The sequence below is a fragment of the Anas platyrhynchos genome, chromosome 6 (assembly GCF_047663525.1).
Source record: "Anas platyrhynchos isolate ZD024472 breed Pekin duck chromosome 6, IASCAAS_PekinDuck_T2T, whole genome shotgun sequence".
Lineage (NCBI taxonomy): Eukaryota > Metazoa > Chordata > Aves > Anseriformes > Anatidae > Anas > Anas platyrhynchos.
Genome location: NC_092592.1, coordinates 20,448,650 through 20,470,086, shown reverse-complemented (window position 1 = coordinate 20,470,086; position 21,437 = coordinate 20,448,650). Strand labels below are relative to the sequence as shown.

Here is a 21,437-nt window from a genome sequence, read left to right as displayed (position 1 = left end):
ATTATCAAAAACCTGCCAGCAACCTCCTTTGCACTGACACAAGCCAAGGTCCTGGCTTTGTCTCCATCCCCCTGCCTTACCCTGCATTTTGCTAACATGCATGAATGCAAAGTCCTGAAATTTAGGTTCATGGTTCCAAAGTTCATGGTCTTGAGAATAAACAAAAAACTATTGTGGTGGCTGCGAGCTGGGTACCCCATTAACCCAGAATCATGAATATTTATTACATTGGATTACAAAAGAACATAGAGACTATATTGTATTTCCTATAACTTTATTTCCATGGCATCTTTTCGTGGCGGGTCACTTTAATGTAAGCTTTGCTTATTTAGTTGCACACTTTAAGCCGATTAACTTTTTACTAATAAAATGTGTGTTGACTCCCTTTGTCCCAGCTCCTGTTTGTTTGTACCTACACTCCTGTGACAAAGAGTCACAGAGAACTGCTTTAAGCTTTGGCTAAATCCCCCTGCTGGAAGCTTTGAGCGAGCTGAATGTGTCTGGGGGTTATTTCAGCCTTGCATTTTCTCTCTTGCCCTGTCACTGCCTGGAAGTTGGGCCTTGCAAAGCAAAATCTTCTGAACACCTCCTTCATTTCTGAAGCCATTTGTGCTGCTACGGGGTTTGGCAAGAACAATCCAGCCTGTTATTGTCACTCTCTGAGCTGGGTCAGAATAAAAGTGGGAAGGAATTGGAGAAACTTTCCAGACGTGAAGACTGATCTGTGGTTCTGTATGTTTGGTAGTTTTCTGGCTGGAAACTGTGGAATAACCACATTATTCCTTCTTTGCTTGCATTCCTCGCCCTGCCATTCAGTGCCCAGCATATCATATGTTCTACTGTGGGATGTTCCCAGAGAGATGACTACATCATATCTTTTTATAAAAGGTGCTCAGTGAAAATTCCATGCCCAGCTCTTTTTAATAGCGTAAAATACTCATCCTTTGCTATTGCAAGAAAATCTTTTCTTTATGGATTCCACAGTCAGTGGCTATTGAAATAGAGAGGATGTGTTCAGGGGAGTAGTAGCCATGCTTCACACCCCATGGAAGTTGTTTAGTACATCCCTGCAGCAGATTTTCCAGGTGAGTATTGGACCATTCAGAAATTGTTTGAGGGGTAGTTTTGAATGTGCTCATTATCTTGCATACAACAGAGAGGGGATGCCTGGAGTCATTTCTTCCCCGTTGCCTGTGCTCTGCAGGGAAGTGTCTAACAAACTGTGGTGGGTGGCGATGGAAGGAAGGATGGTGTAGGAATCCAGAGGGAATGTACTCACTTGCTCACCACTGCAGTATCTGGGCATCTTGTACTGGGAGTTTGAAGCTTTTGTTACTTCATTAGATTTTTTTTTGTTTAGTGAGTTTTGTAGCTTGAGGCATGGTTTCAAAAAGTACCTTCAGTTCGTGATGGCAAGGCTTTCAGGGAAGGACATCCTGCCTTTGCTGCTGTCCTCCTGAGAGAACGATTAGTTTGTATCATGGCCTAACTCTGCTCTTGTTGGGGGACTCACAGTACCTCTGAAGGAGCAGAGGTGGGAAGTGCTTGCAGGTGATGTGGTGTGAAGCTGTCTGGGTGATAAACAAGTGGTTCTTCACTACTCTCAGCTAAGGTTAATATAGAAGTACAGGTGCGTACCATGCAGGGAGGCACTGGCATTTGGTAGATTAAAAGTTGTGTTGGTGATGGAGCTGCAGAGGAATAACTGACAGGAGCGGGGTGGGAGATCTGCTGGTACTTGCTACTGGGTTGTTAGAATAGTCAGTAGCTGGAAAGCTTTTTTTTTTTTAATGGGGGCTGCCTTTCTGGAATCTGCTTGCTTTCTGTTTTCTGCTGATGTGGAACTGGCACTGGGATCCTGCTCCCCGAGCTGGTAAGCTGGGAGCAGCGTGTGTGTTTCCATGAGGAGATGGATCCGTGGACGGGGAGGTGGCTGGGACTGGGTACCTATCCCTGCTCATCCTTTCAGCTACCTTAGTAGATGATAACATGGGGCTTTCCAGTGGGGCTGGTGACTGTCTTCTGCAGATATCCAGGAGTGCCCCTGACAAGGTCTCACTTACAGCTGTGGGAAACTGGAACCAGTTTTTAGTTTGCAGTTCTTTGGGCTGGATTTTTTCCTGACATTGGTCTGCTTGGGAATGGGAATTGTTTTTAGAGCCTGAGCCAACAAATGGCTTCACTGCCTCAGAACAAGGCTAATGCAGAGAGACCTTGCTGGCAGTGTTAAATTCTGGCAGCTGTCTTGTGGCAGCTCTGGGCCCGCTCCCCTTTGCCCTCTGCTTTTGTCAAACTGCAACCTCCCACTTCAAAGCCAGGCACACTCCTGACACAAGACTGTTTGCTATCCAGAAGGCACAAGCATCTTGTCAGGGGAAGAAGTTGTCTTCATTGTGAAGACATTTTATTAAGGCTGGAAAATGTGAAAACTGAAGTTTCTTTTGCACATCCAATCCAGCCCTGTTTATGTGTAGTGATAATCACTAGTTATATGATTGCATTACGCTGCCTCTGGAATTGATCCAGCTCTGGGGTGAAGCAGACTGATGATGACTGGGATCCTTTCTCTTCTCTTGCAGAGCTGGGGACGTGCACAGTGAGCAAGGATGAAAAAGCTTCTGTCTTTTAGACAGCTGAGTGGTACCATGGCAGTGCATGCTGATGCTTTGCATCAGTGTTCCTACATGTTCTTAAGCAAGCTGTGGCACCAGGCTTTGCAAGGATTCTTACACCTTTGTGCTTTTCTGGGTGTTTGACGCCCCTGGCTGCACGTACAGACTGGGCGATGAGACGCTGGAGAGCAGCCTAGAAGAGAGGGATCTGGGGGTCGTGGTAGACAGCAAGTTGAATAGTAGCCGGCAGTGTGCCCTGGCAGCCAGGAGGGCCAACCGTGTCCTGGGGTGCATCAAGCACGGCATCGCTAGTAGGTCAAGGGAGGTGATTGTCCCGCTCTACTCTGCGCTGGTGCGGCCTCACCTTGAGTACTGTGTGCAGTTCTGGGCACCACAGTATAAAAAGGACATGAAACTGTTGGAGAGTGTCCAGAGGAGGGCTACGAAGATGGTGAAAGGCCTGGAGGGGAAGACGTACGAGGAACGGCTGAGGGCACTGGGCCTGTTCAGCCTGGAGAAGAGGAGGCTGAGGGGAGACCTCATCGCAGTCTACAACTTCCTCGTAAGGGGGTGTCGAGAGGCGGGAGACCTTTTCTCCATTAACACCAGCGACAGGACCCGCGGGAACGGGGTTAAGCTGAGGCAGGGGAAGTTTAGGCTTGACATCAGGAGGAAGTTCTTCACAGAGAGAGTGGTTGCACACTGGAACAGGCTCCCCAGGGAAGTGGTCACTGCACCGAGCCTGACTGAATTTAAGAAGAGATTGGACTGTGCGCTTAGTCACATGGTCTGAACTTTTGGGTAGACCTGTGCGGTGTCAAGAGTTGGACTTGATGATCCTTAAGGGTCCCTTCCAACTCAGGATGTTCTATGATTCTATGATTCTATGACATGGGAACGTATGGGTTATTTGCTGAAGTGCTTGCTACCACAAGGGAGGAAGCTGAGCTCTGACACAGAGAGGACTGGGCTAATGTACAGGACTCAGCCGGAGTCTTTCAGAGAGGGTTGGCCAGCACAAGTGGTTGTGGTGCCCATTTGGGGTTGTGTATTTAATGTAACCTTGTGAGTAACAATGCATCCTTCAAATTACTTACTGTAATAAGTAGTCATCCTGACTCTTGATATCTGTTGTGATGTGATACAATGTAGTTTGTCATGACGGGCCTTTAAATGGCCAACAACTTCCACCTGAGATCCTTCTGGCTTCGGAGCCTTGGATTCCAGTCTGGGTCTGGAATGATGAACAATGATATTTGGTATGAATTCCACCTTGCCTTTTCAGGTGGCCATGAGCTGATTTTCCTTCTGTACAGAATCTCCAGTGTACTCATTTCCATTCCTGAGAAGACTTGTGTTTTCTGCAGTAATATTCCCAAAAGCTACATCTCACTGTGATGAGACAGACTGTAATGGACAACCTGGGTGTGTTCCTAGCACTCTCTGAGGGCAGCTTTCCATTACTATAGCTTCACAATTCCATGTGCTCCAGGCTCCCTGCAGAGTTCAGGGCATGAAGTTTCTTCCGTAACTTGGACCCAAGGAAAGATCCTGAACCGAAGACCCCACACTACTAGTGGAGAAAGCAGAGGTGGCTGCCACTGGCATGCTGAATTGCACAGCGTTTTCATTCATTCCATCTGTTTAACGGGATTACATGAGGAGTGGCTTCTGCCTCCAGGCACTTAGTGCCTATGGAAATCTGCAGCTGTCTGGATCAGTTATGTGCAAATCTGATGCCTCTCCTTTATGCAAAGGAATTTATGAATTACGGAAACCATGTGAATCAGTCGCATGAGTAATTTTTTATGTGCTGCACTGTATGTCAGATTTGAGGGAGACTTTGTTAACCGTGTCTTATCCCTGACAGCTTCCCCAAAAAGGGAGGAGATGCTTAAGGACGGCCACTAGGTGTAGGAGTAGGATAGCTTTGGTGAATGTGAATCTCCTTGCCTTGGACAATGGGAAAAAGCCCATTGTGCATGTGAACTGTGGTTGCTTGGTCTGCCTGCCCTTCAGTAGCATGACTCACTTGTGAAGTGACAAGGACTTGAAATCCTTTAGCCTCAGGAGGGAAGGTAACTAGTACCCGAGTGCCACCCAACAGCAGATGGTCTGTCTTGTGTATGAAGCACTGGATTGAGGAGCTGGGACATCCATCTCTGCTTTGGCTTCTGTGAGAAAAAATGCTTTGCTTTTTCAGGACATCTTGAGAAATATATCTTTGGAGGACTATTTGGGACATCTGTTTGAGGCCTAATTCAACAAGCTTTGTCTAAAGAAATAAGGCAGATTTTACTGTGCAGGGATTATTGCAGTGGATGCAGGTTGTGCATTGCACTTTCTTAGGGTACAAGTACATGCCGTTATTGACAGGCAAAATACTGGCATCTATTTCCCTTTCCCCTTTGAATTGTTAAATCATTTTAGTAGCCTCCCCTGCGTTTTCAAGCAGATATTTATTGTCTAGGTCCCTGACCAGATCTGTTTTTAGGAGAGCAGTGACCCTGAGTGAAGTCCTTACCTATCTGCTCAGTCTGCCTGTCCACCCAACTACAGACTTAGTTTGGACGTGGTCTAGCTGGAACATGACAAATGACCTGCTGCCAGGATGGATCTGAGCAGGAAGCCACAGCAGGTGCAATGAAAGTGAGATCCTAATTTCAGATGTACAGCAAGATGTTGAAACATAAAATTGTAGCTTACATGGAGTCTCAGAGCCTCACTTATGCTTCAGGGAACTGTAACAGCTACAGCCTAGCACCCAGTGGTAATGCCTGGATGAGGGCTGGGCAGAAAACACGCCTGTCCCATGAGTAACTGCTTTGGAACCAGGAGCACTGTGCTTGCACTGTGCGAATCGATAGACCTTCTTCACCTGCTTAGGTGTTCATTACAGGTCTTCTCCAAAGTCTGCTGGCTCCAGCTCTGTAAAAGCGTGTTGCTGCAGTGGTGGATCCCGGTAGGAGGCAGCATTTAGAGCAGTCAGCAGCACTGGACTGCGATAGGCACTGGAGAAGCCCAGGCACACCGGGGAACAAAGGAGCTGTTGCTCAGAGCTGCGTGATAAAACCTTTCTCTGTGGAAGCCAGACAATCTACCCATTTATTTGTAAGTGGCATTCGGTCACAGTTTTTTGGCAACATATGGAAACTGTTTAAATCAGTCCTATGAGCCATACGTGAAACAGATGCATATTCTTGAGCAGGCTTTTGTCATTCATGCTTGAGCGAGTGAAGGGTGCAGCTGGCTTGCTTGTGGAGTGGGGAGCATGTCCTCACCCGCATGTAGTTAAGTGCTGGGAGTGAAACAGAGAACCAGACATTGAGAATGACCAACTTCTCGCAGGGATCTACTGCGTAAATAAGATGGATGGATGTAACGGCACTTGATCCTTCGCTACCTTCCTGATGGCTCACTGCTGGCGCAGGATCAGTTGTGTGAACGGAAGGCTGTATGGTCCATGGCTGTCCTGCTTGTGTCCTCCACCTGTACGCTAGTTTATCAACAGAATAGTTTAAAGCTTGGAGGTTTGATCAGAGCATAATTCTCTGCCTTTTTGAGCCATCTGAGTAATCAGAGGGCTACAAGACCTTGTTGAAGAAAGCAGAACATCATGACTGCTGTGGCTTTTGAATATGCATCCTAAGAGAAATTTTGTGTGGGGAGAAACTGCACCCAAACTGATCCCTCTGTAACTGGACCTGTGACAGCCTCTGAACTCGTGGAGCTCTGTACACAGGGAGGATTGTGTTGCTGCACAGCCCTATGTGCTCCCTGTGGTGTCTATGGCTGGAACAATAAAAGTGGCTTTGAATAGTAAGATTGACTTTACGTGTGCCAACTGTTAAGGAATAGACTAAGGTGGGAGCTGCTGAGACTGCAGTGATGGTTGTTGTGGGTGTTTGCATGGCTGAGTTTAAATGTAGGTCAGCAACACTGGAAGACAAGACTGGGAGAGTTTATGTCATGGGGTTCACCAGTGGGCAAAGAAACGGTAAAAGAGCTCTGGGATGAGTGATGTTAGGGCTGACTGAAAAGGAAGTAGGTTTTGGGGCATCAACAGGAACCATCCTGGCCAAAGGAAGGCCATGGCAGGATGTGAATCACTCCTACAATGGCACCACTGATTTTGTGTGCCATGCGGGGATGTTTGTACAGTAAAACATTAATTCATGGGTGTGATGCTGACAGTCTTGTAATGCTTGCCATCACAAAATAGACTTCATGAGGACTGAGCTGGGCTGGGTGACTAGATCCCTTCCCACATGTATGTCTAAAGGTACAAATCCAGAGAGGTGTTTGAACAGGCTGCTGACAAGGCTTATGAGTGGCAGAAGGGGAAGTAAGAGATCCTGTTTACTTTATTAAACATTAAAAGACAATCACCATTTTTTTTTCTGAATTGATTATAGGAGTTTAAAACATGCAGGGAATTACCAGAGAGGTCTGAGGTGTTTTAGGGGGCTCTAGTTGTCTCCCTGAACCTGGTGTCCCTCACAGCAGCTGGTACTCTGGGCTGTGCCACGCTGAGCTAGCAATGTGGTTCGAGTCTGGAGCATCACTACATCCTGTAGGATTCTTCCATCTGTGAAAAACCTGTTTGGATTACATGGCAGTGCAGGCCAGGTTTCTGTGGTCAAGGTGAGTTATTTGGCAAATGCCTGTTTCTAGATGAATTGGTGGTGTGGAGCACAAAGAAAACTTCCACGTGTTGTACTCTCCTCTGGGAGCTCAGCCTGGGACCAGAACAGAGGTTCTGTAGAAAGGTGACCAGATTTCACTGCAGCACAGGTGGTAAACTTGTCCAAATGTAGAAACAACTTGTTTTTAAACTTAACAGGTGAGCCAAACATCTGTTTAACATCTTCTCCGTGACAAATGCTGGTATTTTGGCTTGTGGGTAAACCTGGGTGAAACATTTCTTGTGTTTTGACCTCTCCTTTTTTGGTTTTGTTCATGTTTCTTTGAGTTGTTTTTGCCAGTGGTGAGACCTATCCGGGAGCATCCTTGTCACATGCATTACTCTAGTAATGTTTTGCATACTGTAGGGGGTGGAGCGCTTCATTTTCAAGGTTATTTTTAACCCCCAAATACTTGTCTTGAAGCCACTCAGAACGGTGGCTCGATTTTTCACAAGGAACTGCTGTGCTCTGCTGCCAGGGTGAGTGATTTCCACTCTTCCTGCTTGGGGTGCTGCTATAATTTTCCATGCATAGTATCTCCCTCTGGAGAGTGTTTGTGCAGTTTGATTTTAAAGGGAAGAGGGGAAAGGAGGTAACATCTGCTGGGCTCCTTTTGTGGATTTTTTTGTCTTTTGCCCTTTAACAATGCAGTGCAAATGCCACGTTTCACACTGCATCTCAGCTCAGCATGTGCCTGAGACAGTGCTGGTGTCTTTTGTGACCAACCTGCTTCCTTGGTTTCTCTCCTAAACTTGTGGTGCTTAGTGTTTTGCTGGGTTAAGCTACAACACAGTCACCTGTTTCCCCTGTTGTGAAAACCTCTTGGTTTTTCTTGGCACTGTGATTTAACAGCTTTCAAGAGTCCCAGTGCTGTGGGGTTGCTGAGCCTTTTATTGCCTGCGGTGAGCGCAGTGGTCTCTGACGGTTCTTGCTGGTTTGCAGAGCAGGAATGTGACATCTGCCCGTTTCCTGAGATCTCATACAAGGATGGATTTTTTATTTATTTATTTTTTGTTTGTTTGTTTTTGTTTTCATATTTTCTGCTGGGACACCTATGCCTGGTTTAGGGCACAAACTTCAGTATAGTCTGGGGGTGTTTTGGGGTACACGCCTTGCCCCCACGATGCCATTCAGTGCTGCAGCCATTCTGGCTGCTAATCTCATTCTGATCTTTTCATTGTTGTGTTTTTGGCAATCAAAATTCCCCACCCAGGCCTGAGAATTTAACATCAGCACATTTGCATGACTGATCAGATTTGTCTCGCTTCTATGACGACATTGTTTCTATGGAAAATTAATGGATTCTCACGTTGTATTTTTAATGGCTGAAACCACCCCCCTGCCACCCTTCCATCCCCGAGCTCAGAGGGGAAATCTGTAAACAGCTCAAATTAGCTTTCCTCCATAAATGGTTCCCATTTCTTTCCTGCCTGCTGTCCATTTCTTTGCGTTCCTCCAACAGTGCTGCAACACTCCTCTCCTAGTGTTGGTAGATAAGGAACGATGAGTAAAAATGAGCCTGTTTGCTTTCCTTGTCTGGCCCTTGAATAGATGTGATCTATCATGGACTATCCCCTTTCATCCAGCACTGTGATTTTAAATTGTTAGCCTGCCCTGAGGTTTGCTCCAAGCAGGCTTAAGCAGTTACCTTCTTTTTTCTCAGGATGTTACTAAGCTAATGGTTCTGTTCCTGTTCATTTCTTCAATGAACTAATTTCTTCTACGTGGGAGCATTTGGTAGTATATTTCCTGTATGTCTGCTTAGGATCACCTGTTCCCCTGCTGCATTGCTTGGGGCTCCAAGCGGGTGGAAACACTGAGGTTTGGATACCTAGTGTGTCAGGGAAAAGCGTCATTTTTTGGCAAGAAAGGTGCCACCTGAAGGAAGAACACCCCTCCCCAAATGTTGCAGTTAAATAAGCTGTAATGGTTCACTTTGCTTTGTGGTCATTACTGGTGAAATGTCTTTAATGGTTGAAGTGCTTAGTTAATGAACCTGTCCAAGTCAAACTTGGGGTTGCAGCAGTTTTAATTTTAAATTTTCTTCTGCATCTCTAAGGTTGCTATTCCTCAAATTCATTTCAAGGAATATATCCAGGACAATTCCCATGAGTCAGAAACACCTGAGTCAGAAACTGCTGGCACCCAATCCCTGCATGTGTGCCTGCCCTTAGGTGATGGTGGAGATGAGTCCACAAGGCTTAACTACGTGTAAATGCCCTGTTCCTGCCTTCTCCAGGGAGCTCAAGGGCATCCTTTGTGGCATCCCACCTTAGACAGACCTCACAAGGTGGAGGGGAAGGGCCTGTTGAAAAGAGCTTGTTCCGTTGAGCAATGCTGGACTGCACCAGACTGTCCTTTTCCTGTCTAACCCAAACTTGGCTTGTGGACTAGAGTATGCTTGCCGCTAAGGGCCCTGCTTTCAGTCCTACAAGCCCAAGGTGGGGTGGTGTTTCTTTTTAAAGGTAGGTGGAGGTATTGGGGAGCTCATCTGAACTTGGTATTCCTACCTTCCACTTTTATGTTGGTGTGTGGAGTAGCAGCCCAGCCTGGTACCTCAGGCAGGAGGTTGTGTTTGCAAGTGGAATGGGCTTTCCCATAGCACTTTGGTAATTAAGATGTGCTGCTACTGGAAACGTATGGGGAGGAAAATTGCTTAGCTACTGGGGACAACTTCTTTGCCAGTTTGGGAAGTAAAAATGCTGGAGATAAGGAGATAAGGTGGTTGATTTGAATCTTTGCAGTGCGGGGAGGAAAGGGGCAAGAGAGAATCTGCTCTGGGCTGGCAGAAGCTGGGCTGAAGTACCCGACTGCAAAGTGTTACATTGCTGGATGTGCTTGTTGCTTGGGGCTTTGGATTATATTAGCATGGAAAAAAAGCCTCCAAGTGAAGGGCCGCAAATCATATCTGGGCCTATAGGGAGGGAAAGAGGACTATAAAACAGGAAATCAATTTAATACTCAGTGGGTGTTTGCAGCGTGCTCACCCTTCCTTCAAATTGCCAAAGGAAGGATTAATTAAAGTTATATTGAGCAGCAAAAATGATGGAGGGTGTGAGATGGGGCTTGTGTGGTATGGCTTTCTCCATAGCTAATTGACAAAGGCATGCTTGGATTTCATTACCCAGAACCTTGCCATCTCCAGCTCTTAAAGGGCAGCTGATGTGGTGCTGTATTTGCTGTGTTTCCAAGCCAGCCTTGCTGCCTTGCAGGGTGAGCTAGTGAGGAACATTTCATATGCACTTGGGGAAGGTGAAGTAGAGATGGAGGGAAAACGTGCTGCCTCTATCAAGTAGAGTATCTTTGTCAAGTGCCACCGTGCTGTTTATGGGGCCTATCATTTAGGATCTGACCACAAAATGCTTTTTTCTGCTGGTGGTTTTGGTTCCTAGCTCCCACTTCCGCTGTGGTTGGGAGCTGTGTGCACCGCAAGGTGTAGGTGTTGGCAGGGGATGGTGGTGGCTGGAGCCTACTTCTCTTGTCTCCGTCTGCTGACTTTTAGTTAGTTAGTATAATTTTTGAACAGGGCATGACAAAGCCATAAGAGACCAAAACTGCTTTCTGAAACAGAGAGGGAAGAGTGTACGGCTTCCCTTTCACTGCTAGCATGATCCAGTTGCTGTGTGTGTCCCTTTATTTTAATGAAATACTGTACTTGATCAATGCTAACTCCCTGAGAGGTTTTTCCTGCTCTTGCACTGGCTGCTTATTGGGACAACTGCATGTTACTTTCTCTCTGCCTTTCTGGATTAGGCTTTGGAGACACCAGGGTTTTGCATTCATGGAGTTTCAGAAGGAACCAACTCCTGTAAACCAAAATGCAGCCCACGCTGCCAGCTCCTACCTATCAGTGACTATAACATTTTCTCCTGAATTTTCCCGTTGAGATCTTAATTTGATTTCATGCCAACACTTGCCTTGAACTGGGCTGGTTACAAAGCTTCCTGTTCTTGTCCTGAAAAGTAGCAGTGCCATTCTTCTCTAGGGGTGTCTAAACAATTTGTGGTGTAAGAGGGAGTTTCTACATACTGAGCTGTTATAAGGGGAAGGCTCTGCTATCCGCCCAGTAGGTCTGCCAATCCTGGAAGCCTGTTTTCTCTGTTGATTTCTGTCATAAATTACTGAATATGCTCACTAGTGCAGGGCTGAGAGATGTAGTGCAGGCTGAGGCTTTAGATTAATTGGATGCAGCAGCTCTAGCCCGTATTGGCAACTTCTGTGCCATGGCCATGTCCAAGCTCTGTTTGTTGTGCATTACGGCTGTGATGGCTGATAGCACCTGGCTGTGAGATGCTGCAGAAAATAACTAATTTGTTTAAAAAAAAATGTTTGTGTTTAATGGTCTCTTGAAGCAAGGCCAGCACAAGGTGTTCCTAAAACCAAATGTAATTGACTACACAAAGAAGATGAAAAAGTGATTGCAGCTTACTGTAAGTATTGGGTATGGTACTTCTTATACCAGCTAGGACAGAAGAAACAATGGCTGAGTTGGTTAAATTACACGAAGTTGAGAAATCATGGGGGATTTTTCCCCTCTTGCCTCCCCCTGTCCTCCCTTTTTCCTCTGCACAGTCAACTAGAGGAGCAAGCAGAGTGCAAGAATGGTATTAAGGTCACATAGCTCAATTTCCTTTGCATGGAAACGTGAGGGGTTAAGCCAGACCCTTGGGGTTTGCATACTGCATTACAAGGAAGTAGCATCCTGAAACCTGTAAGTGCTGTGAAGTATTAGGCAATGAACATCCTCCTGCAGTACTCTTTTATGAAGAGATGGGTGTTTAACCATTTAAGAGCCCATAGAGGGAGCTGCTTTGCTGTTTGTGGCACGGATTTTCTGTTCTGTGTTCACTTATGGTCTCCTGCGTTGCTCACTGTACTAAGAATGGATTCATAGATCTCTGGGCAGAAGCGAGTGCCATGTAGAGATGCAAAATATATAGACCTTGAGAGAGGAAGCAGCCAGCAGCAGTAGAGTTATGACTATTACAAGGAAAAGATCTTTCTCCTAACCTAATTTTGGCAAGCAGTACAATTCATGCCATTGAATTTTTCAGTTTTGTGTTAAAATAATGTATCATTTAGCCAAGAGAGAGTATGTATCGTTCCTTAAAGCATGTATTTATGTAGGATCACATATATGCTTTCAGCCTTGGACAAATTCAAGCCAAAAGTTTTTGATCATTATAGCATCATTGCCTTCCAGGAAAGGAAATCCATGAATTGGAATTTCTGGCCTCGTTCTGTCTCCTGCAGATAACTTCCCAAGAGAGGGTACTGTGGAAACACTGCACATGATAATTCAGGCAGTTCAAATTTCTGCGAAAGTCTGAACAGGGCTTCAGACTGATTCCCAGGATGTTTTGATGTTCTCGAAGTATTTGCGGTAATTTAGAAGTGGAACGTGTTCTTAGTCACTCTTCCACAAACTGTGTCTCTGAAATGAAATATGATTCCTGGGCAGGGGAACTTCTGCTTACTGGAAAGTGAATTGTTGAGTCTCTGTTGCTGAGGAACCATGCTCATGCCAGACAGCAGCTCTGGCTCTAGACACCCTTGTTATGTGGACTAGTTTACAGCCAGAGCCTTCGGGTCAGTTTATCCCTAAAGCTAGCCAATGGGAAATTTCTGATTATTCCTACTGAGTAGAAACAAGCTGATGCAGATAAAAGCATAACAGCTGAATGTAGTGGTCTTGATGCTTTTCTAGTAACCATTGCTGTTGCTTGTTTTTCATCCTTTGGCAATTTCCAAAGCCATCCTTCAGCTTTGGAGATAGGTCTGGCCCTGTTTCCAAAGTCTGTGTTTAGGATCTTTTTCACTTTTCTTTCACTGGTTTCTGCCTTATTTTGAGGCATTGCTCTTCTCTCTGACACAGTTGTTACTTTGCCCAAAGGAATGTGTTGAGTTTTTTTCTTTTTTAAGGTATGAATCTTTCTCAGCATACATCAGAATACTTTCCTACTGGTTCCTGGGTCAGCACGTAGTGCAGCAGCAGCAGACCGATCTTCCTGCACGTCAGCGTGCAAAGAGAAAGAAATATGGATGTGCTGGAAACTCACTTTGATCTGTTGATTTACTTACTTATTGCTAGACTGCAGAGTGTTAGCCCTAATGAAAGCATGGCCAGCCCTGAAAATTTAATTTCCCAGTACTCAGACCTGTCAGGCTGGAAGTCAGCAAATGCTTATAAGTAACTTGTTTTTGCCAGTGAACCAATAACCATAGTGTGCCAGGAGATGACCCTCGTTATTACCTACCTGTGTGTGCATGTACCCAGCACTCCTTGCCTGTAGCTTTTGTTGCCGAGGTGGGACACTGGCTTTCCCTGGTGCTATTCTGATAAGGTTCAATCATCTCTGGAACAACAGGAGGGAAATAGGTCTGTGCAGGGACAAATATTGCCCCTTCGAAATACATGTGGGATTGGTCTTGGGGGGGTTGTTAAGAGCACATCCTTTGGTTGCGGTGTGAGCCGCAAGCAGCTGGTGTAGCTCATGACTTGGGTGACACAGTTGAGTCTGCTGCTTGGGCTGCCTGACACTTGCATCTGCTGATGGCCACAAAATTGGAAATGCCAGGATTAATTGTGCAAACACATCTTCTTTGGATGTTTTGCACTGACACGCACATACTCAAGTAGTCGTGAAGCGTTCCTTCTTGTGAATCCAGGTTTCATTTACACACAGTGCTTGTGGACACGAGCAGAAACTGAGTTTGAGTCGTGAGCATTGCTGAAACAAGCGTGAGGCATCTGTTTGGGTTCACGTAGCTATTTGTTTTCTGTGCTCATTGCTATGCTGCACTGTAGGAAATCTGCTGGGCAAGAGTAAAGTCCTTCCAGCAAAAAAGCTGCACTGGAATAACTGCGATGAAGTCTGTCAGCACGAGCTGTGCCAGATGGCTGCAAGTTCGGACTAGGCCCTTGGGCTAATGGCATACGTGAGCTTAGCATGCCTCTGTCCCCACAGAAAGAAGATTCCTTTGACTCAACTCATAGGGCAGAGTCCTCAGTTGAGGTTCAGATCCCATTCAGCATCTAAAACTTGCCATTTCTTAATACAGCTTCCATCAGTGAGTCTGTATCCGAGATGCAGTGGGATGGGGGGAGTTTTCTTGGCAGGCAGAGTATGCCCGTTTCCAAGGCCTGGTTCTCTGTGAATGTCACAGCTGTTCCTGATGGGTGCTTCAAAGAAAATTCCTGTGGTCTCCCGTGGTGTCCAAAGGCCAACTGCTTTGTAGATCCCTGTCATCAGAGTAAATCTGCAGGCTATGCTGATCCATTGGTGCTGGAATGGGGTCTTCCTACAGGGGGTCATTGCAAGCACATGGGTGAAAGTTTTTCTTCTAGTCATGGTTGGTGGCTGGAGATCAGTTCAAACACAGACACGGGATGATGTTTCTCAAGCATGGAGTTAAATTATTCTGACAACTCAAGTGGCTTTCATATACTTGTGTAAACTTGGAGCTGGTGTTGGTTGGGGCTAAGGATAGCTGTCCGTAGGTATTTTTCTGGAAGTCTTAGAGACCAGCCTGCTTTTAACAAATTGTAACATTGCATTTTGTTTTGATGTTTATTTTTAGGAACAATGTTATTTAAGTTTATGGTTGAATACCAGAAGCTTTTATTTTGTATTTTTTTTTCTACTTGCTGCTTTTGGAAAAAAAGAAAAATAGAAAGGAAAGGAATTTCATTAAAAGGCCTGCATGAAGCACAGTTTCATGGAAAATGAATATTTTAAACTGTTGTGAACATTTTTGTATTGAATTTTCATAAGATACATCAAATTTTTTTTTTTTTCCCCTGAATTCCAAGTCTGACTCAAAACTAGGGAAAGGAGAAAGTGAAGGAAGTGGGAGAAAGGAGTTGCTTGGGGGCATTGTAAGAAGAAATAGGTCAGGGAAGAGAGGTAAAGATATTAGAAGGAAGATGCTTTGTACAGTCACATTGCTCTGAAGTCAGAAAATGCAAAGAGTCCTCCAGACGTGTTATTGTGGAAAATGGGCTGTGAAGACATTGCTGGGTTCAGACTCTGTGCCTGTGTGTGAAGCACAAGAAGAAGCTGTTCGGCCTTTTCTCTGACCAGAAAGAGGTGTTTTCCTTCCAGGTGCCACGGTGCCTCTGTGGTTAGGACACAATGCAAACGCCAGTGTGTGGGTATTCAGTATGTTCTCCTGGGGGAAAATGTACTGAAACTCATACTTCCCCTTTGCCCCAACAGACACATGCTCTCCAGTTGCATATGCTCAAAGGTTAAACGTTTTGGGTAGTTGGTGCTGACTACTAGTCCAGCATGGAAGCAAACTCTGTCATATTGGCTGCATCAGCATCAGTAAGAGCTGCTCTGTTCTTACTATCCAGCACGATTAATGCTTCATCTTAAACAAAAGCTGGCATGCTATTGCACTGAGTGTTAAGAGTTTGCACCTGGCTGTACGCTGCAGAGATTCCTGCCAAGAGAAATACTGGTTTCCAAGTTTGTTATCCTACTGTTTGGAGATTTTAATTTTTTGTTTGTTTTTGTTTTCTCTTTTGGAAATCCTCCCACATTAAATTAAAAAGGAGACATTGATAAAGGAAATCAGAAGGGATGCTTTGAGAGATTTCATTTGCCAGCAGTCTCTGAACTTGTGACCCTTTAAAATAAAATACTTGGGCTTTCCTGTGGGACAGCTCCCTTGGGGTGGAAGCAAGCATCTTTATGGCTTGCCTGCCTTTAGGAAGGAGCCTTTGAGAGGAGAAGTTGCAGTGCAGCATTCCCAGCCAGGACTTCCAGTAAGGAAAGTTGTTCAGCTGGCTTGAGACTGTGATAAATCATGGTTCCCCTAGAGCATGCTGGGACTACAGAGAGCTGGAAATAAATGCTAGGGAAATTCGGCTTTTGTTGTGGGCCATCTTTCAGGATGATGTATGGCTTTGTAACAGAAAGAGAATCCTTTGCTGGGGATGGGAGAAAACTGCTGCCTTGTATTGGGAAGGAAAATGTAACAATTCCTTTGCGTAAATCCTTGCTGCAGCTTTGCCTTGAAAACTGTGTTTTGGCGTGGACTACCTGATCCTGAAAAAATCTGTGGTGGAGATTAGGCTGGGGATGAAATTATGCTATTGGCTTGTATTAGGGTGGGAATGATACCTGGTTGGCCAGTATAATAGTGATCTAGTTGGCCGGTATAAATGTGGCTGGGGAAGGAACTGGATGACACGGGATGCTGTTTGCATCTCTGCCCCTTGACTCTGCATTGTCCTGAGCAAGTCACTTCTCCATATGGATAAAATGTCTTCAAACTGTAGTCACAGGAATGTTGTGTCCCTGTTTCTTTCACTGGTTGTTGTCAATTAGCCTGCCTCATGGCCACACTGGTTGGCACACTCTTGGTTAGCTGGTAGTGAGCTGACAGTATTTTAGGTTCTTCTCTGTTCTGTGGGAGGACTTGGGTTGCCAAGGCATTGGGGAGAGCCTGAGCTGTGTGTTTGTGTAGGCTCCATCCTCGTTACAACTGATGCTAGTTAGCACGTAGGCTTGCCTGCACTGACTATGGCCTCTTCTGGAGCTTTTGCTGTACTAACTCTCTGAGTTAACTCTTTAAAATTCATTTGCCAGAGATCCAACTGCTGATTTCTGATATACAGACAAACGCCCAAATTTCAATTGATCCTGGCAGTAAAAGTGAAATGACGAGTAAAGCTCATTGGTTTCTCAGACCTAACATAGTTTGCTGCTGCTAGCATAGCAATGGGACACTTTTTTTTCCTCAGGAGTGTAAAAGTTGTGTTGTTTGACAAGAAAAGAAAGTGTTTCCATCCCATTCACTGTTGAGACGACTCAGCATTGCCACTTGTCTGATGTCCTGAGTTCTCTTGAACTGTACCAGAGATTAATTTGCTGTTTTTCTTTTTCATCAGCTTATGCAGGCTCTGAGTTTTAACTGTTCATAACCTGATTGTTATCTCTGAAGGATCTGTTCCGTTTAGTGAACTGCTTCATCATCTGTGCTTCCTTTGTTGAAATTCCACAAACGGTAACTGTACACTGTGCAGCATCATCTGTATTCCAGCATTATCATTTATTTTTTTTTTACTCAAGAGGTTTCCAATCTATTCCTTTGAGCTGTGAGTGTTGAGGTATCAGTTTGTTTATTTTCATGGCTTTTGGCTGAAACCCAAGGATTTTTACAAAATTAAAAACTCTGCAAACTTAGGTCAGGTTAACTAACCTCAAGGGGACAAATAACCGGTGTTTCTCCAGCCAAGTGGAAATGGTGGGCTGGCTGTCTGCTTGGCTTTAGACCAGCGCAGTGTGTCTGAGCGCTAACCATGTGTAGTAGGTCCTACAGGCTGATGCTGTAGCCTTGACATTTGCACTGATGAGCTTGAGTGCTTTGCGTTTTTCCTCCTGTCTTAACTGTTAGCCTGGGGATGGTGAGGATGCAATATCTCAGTCAGAACCTGAGCTGCTGCAATGTAGTTCACTCCTTCACACTAACTAGGGAAATATCAGTAATTGCCCCTGTGTAGGCTTTAATGTGCAGTGACCAGTACCACCTTACAGCCTGGTACAGCCAGGCCTGTAACAAGACTAACAGGAGGCACCTCTGCTAATCAGCTCCTCCCTGTGCATCTGCACAGTGGCTCATTTTAAATACTGTCACCTGGCCTCCACTATGTCTACTCTCTCTGTACTTTTAAAACTGCTACTATATATTATTGCCTTTTTCTGGTCCATTGAGTAATCGCCTTTGAGGTGCGGTATGGTATGGGCCTCATAGGAATTATACTTTCCTTCCAAAATAAAACTAAACTAATTGCAGTTTGTTTCTCTCCAGCTGCCTTTTGGGGAGATATCGCTTTAGATGAAGATGATCTGAAGCTGTTTCAAATAGACAGAACTGTTGACTTAAGAAAGCACTCAGATGGCAACGCAAGACACACTTCAGGTAAGGGCAGCCCAGAGGTGGCGATGCCTTCTTTCCCCTGGTTTTGTTGTTAGGTAGAAAGGAGTTCCCCATCACTCATGATGCTTCTTCGCACAGGCAAGGAAGTGCATGTAGAGGGAGCTTAGTTATGTGGCTGAGGGTGGGATCCAACTCTGAAATTTGTTAAGTAAAACCAGAATCATGATGTGCATAGAGGGCAGTGATGCAGCCTTTCTATCTGGCCTGAGGGAGAAGAGTTTAAAATTTACAGCACTCGTCTCTTCCTGTGAGGATCTATCTCTACAAATTTGTAAGGAAATGTGTTTGAAGTAGGGACACTCAGTTTGGCACTCAATTTGACTCTTACTGTCCTCCCCTCCCTTCCTTTTTAATGTATGGTCTTAACGGAATAATGTATTTTTTCAGCTTTTTACCTAAGTGAAAAATATTGAAGTCTAGCATACAGACTACCCTTGAAGTGATGATGCAGTCGTCATTGGTTAACAATCATTGTGATTTTTTAAAAAACTGATAGGTGGGGTAACATACGCTTATGTTGCCCTCTGCCCCTACACAGCTCTTATGTATACTCAGTTTTTGTGCCAGACCAGAGTTGTTACGTGAGTCAGAAGTTCTGCTTTGAGTCCATCTCAACAGTCTCTGAAACACTGCAAATGGTTTGAAGGCTGTGAGGGACTTCCCTCAGTATCATTACTTCTACTCCACTTTATGATGGCAAGAGAGAAATGGTTGGAAATCTGAGCTGTGAGAGACACCAGTGGGACTGGAGACAGGGCAGGCCAGGACAACCTTTTTCTTTCTGTGCTGTTATGCTCTTAGGTTAGTACTGTGAAAAGTTGTGTTGAGACTCAAATCAGTGTTTTGTTCAGCTGACCCATGTGCTCATGTTGTATCATTCATAAGAACTGGCAGCTGGTTCTGTATCTTTGTGGCTGCCTACCTTTGGTTAGGAGTATCTAAGAGTATCTAAGCCCTGCGTAGGTTCTGTTCAGTGCTCTAGCTTCCTCTTGGAACAAGTGTGAAAGATGACATCCATCACCCAACACAGATGTGTGGTTTTGATGTCAGCATATCTAGTTTAAACTTATGCTGATGCTGAAATTCTGGGCAGAGGAGGTCTGCATGTTTCTTTATATTACTGATTGTTCCCTGTAAGTGCCATTATCCTGCATAGTCGTGTCACTTAGCCTATTCATGTCATGTTTTGAGCTGCGATGTATTCTCAGGTGATAAGTGATTAGAAGCTGGTTGCCTTCAGAGCAGAAGGTAAGTCAAAAAATGAGGATTAAGTAGGTGGGACAGGCAGCATTCATCTCTTCCATGTCCCTTTGTCAGTTTCTGAAGTTAGATGAAACTGCTGGAGAAGCAAATCCAAGTGGTGTTTGAATGTGTCAGTTTGCTGTGGTGGTTTTTTTTAGTTGTCAAATCACACACATTTTTTGTGCTCAGCACTTATGCTGGACAAACTAGCAACTTAACTGAATTTTATAACCCACTGGTCTCCAACAACCGTGTCTCCTGTTGTGTAGTTAGGCTAGTGTATTCCCAGCACCCTTTATTGCCTGAGGCAAAGTTGGTGCATCATGAGATGCACTGCATAGGGGTATTGTGCTGTAGTGCTCATTTGGCCCTGTCCTCATCTCCAGCAGGTTTCATTCATCGTGCTAGCTTTCAACCCTTGGAAGTGTGAGCTGACAAATGGCCAGCCCCTGTGACTGTCACAGTGAGCTTAGCTTTCTGCAGAGTACACATAGAGGGTTTTCTGTATTCACCTGCCCTGCAAGGGGGCTCTCAACAGGGGCAGGAAGGGTTGATTCTTCTCCTGTGGGACTTACTTGACACTCTTGTGAATTGTAAGAGGGTGGTCTACATAAGCATGGCGGGGATTGGGACCCATTCTTCCCTGGGAGAAAGTCTTGCTCTCTGCTCTTTTATTTCCAGTGGGAAGAATGCAACCTCTGTACAGAAACAGTCTAAGACCTTTTATGAGTGGGACCCCTTGAATTATAACATTTCAGAATTTCCTAAAGCTGCTAATCGGATTAGTTGTATAGTGGAGGAAGTACTTAATACGTATGTACAGACACACAGGCTCTTCGTATCTGGGAGCTGCAGTTCTGAACAAGCTATTAGGCCAGGCATTCTTCTTTCCCTGTGTTGTTTCCTTGTCCCCAGAAAATGTTGTTTAGCTGCGAGGAGTGGGAGGAGGGGTGAAAAAAGTGCTACTTGACACTCTTGGGCTGTTTGTAGGCATACACTCTATGAGCTTGTTGCAGGCTCCAGAGGAAGAATGCAGTTTGCATGCCCTGATGAGTGATGAGGGACAGCCTTCTCCAGTAAACCTAGATCTACCTGCAGATGATCTATTTTTGTAAAGGCTGTGTGTTGGCTCATAAGGGATGAGACTTCCAGATGTGGAAAGGTTTCCCATTCCAGTTCCCCTTTGCCGCCTTCTAGTATCCTGTCTAGAAAGATAGCTAGTGCACTTCTCTAGGTCTTTGAGAAAGAGGCAGAGAATCTGGTCTGAGGACAGCCTGGCTTCTGCTGCAGAGCTCTGTGCTGAGCTTAATTTCAGCATGGAGGTGCTCAAACCTTGGTTCCTGCATTAATTTCCTCCTTGCAGAAATTTAGACCCTTAAAACTTGTAAACCTACTTGAGAATGGGATGCCTTTTATTTTGCTGAAGCATCTTTGCCCTTGTTTTGGCATCTGTGAGAATGCTTTGAAATTCACTGTCCCTGAGCATTTTCTCAGTAAACATCAGAGCTAGTGTTTCATTGCCTGTGTCTGGGACCAAGTAACATTGTCCTCCTGGTGGAGTTACAGAGCAGGGTCACAATTCCTTTCCCTTGAGGGACATTGGCTGAGAACTCTCTGGAGGTCCCCTTGAAGAATGGTCACATGTGGCTTACAGTTAGGGGTAGCTTTTGCTTTGGTACCCAGCTTGGTACCTTGCTTCAGAGCTCCAGTAATGATGGCCTTGTCTGGATGTCTCTGTCCAGTGTGCCTCGATTTTTTTGTGTGAGTGGTCATGCAGGGAATTGGCATTACACAGGAAATTGCACCTCTTGTTTTATGTATTTAAAGTACATGTCAAGACTATGACATGAAAGTCCTTTATTCACACGGGGAGTCTCCTTTCACAGAATCATCTAGTTTGGAAGAGACCTCCAAGATCGTCAAGTCTAACCTCTGACCTAACGCTAAC

General features: G+C 45.2%; 1 protein-coding gene across 5 annotated transcripts in view; it reads left to right on the top strand.

Annotated features, from left to right (window-relative positions):
• TLL2 (tolloid like 2) overlaps window positions 1-21,437 on the top strand; it is a 92,230-nt gene that overhangs the window by 10,653 nt on the left and 60,140 nt on the right. For 4 of the 5 annotated variants that reach the window (XM_072040179.1, XM_072040177.1, XM_072040176.1 and 1 more), the window contains exon 2: window positions 18,119-18,229. The exons of the other annotated variant lie outside the window; for it this stretch is intronic. In XM_072040179.1, coding sequence (XP_071896280.1) covers window positions 18,119-18,229 — 111 coding nt within the window. The remainder of the gene's footprint in view (window positions 1-18,118; window positions 18,230-21,437) is intronic. 5 annotated transcript variants of the gene reach the window in all.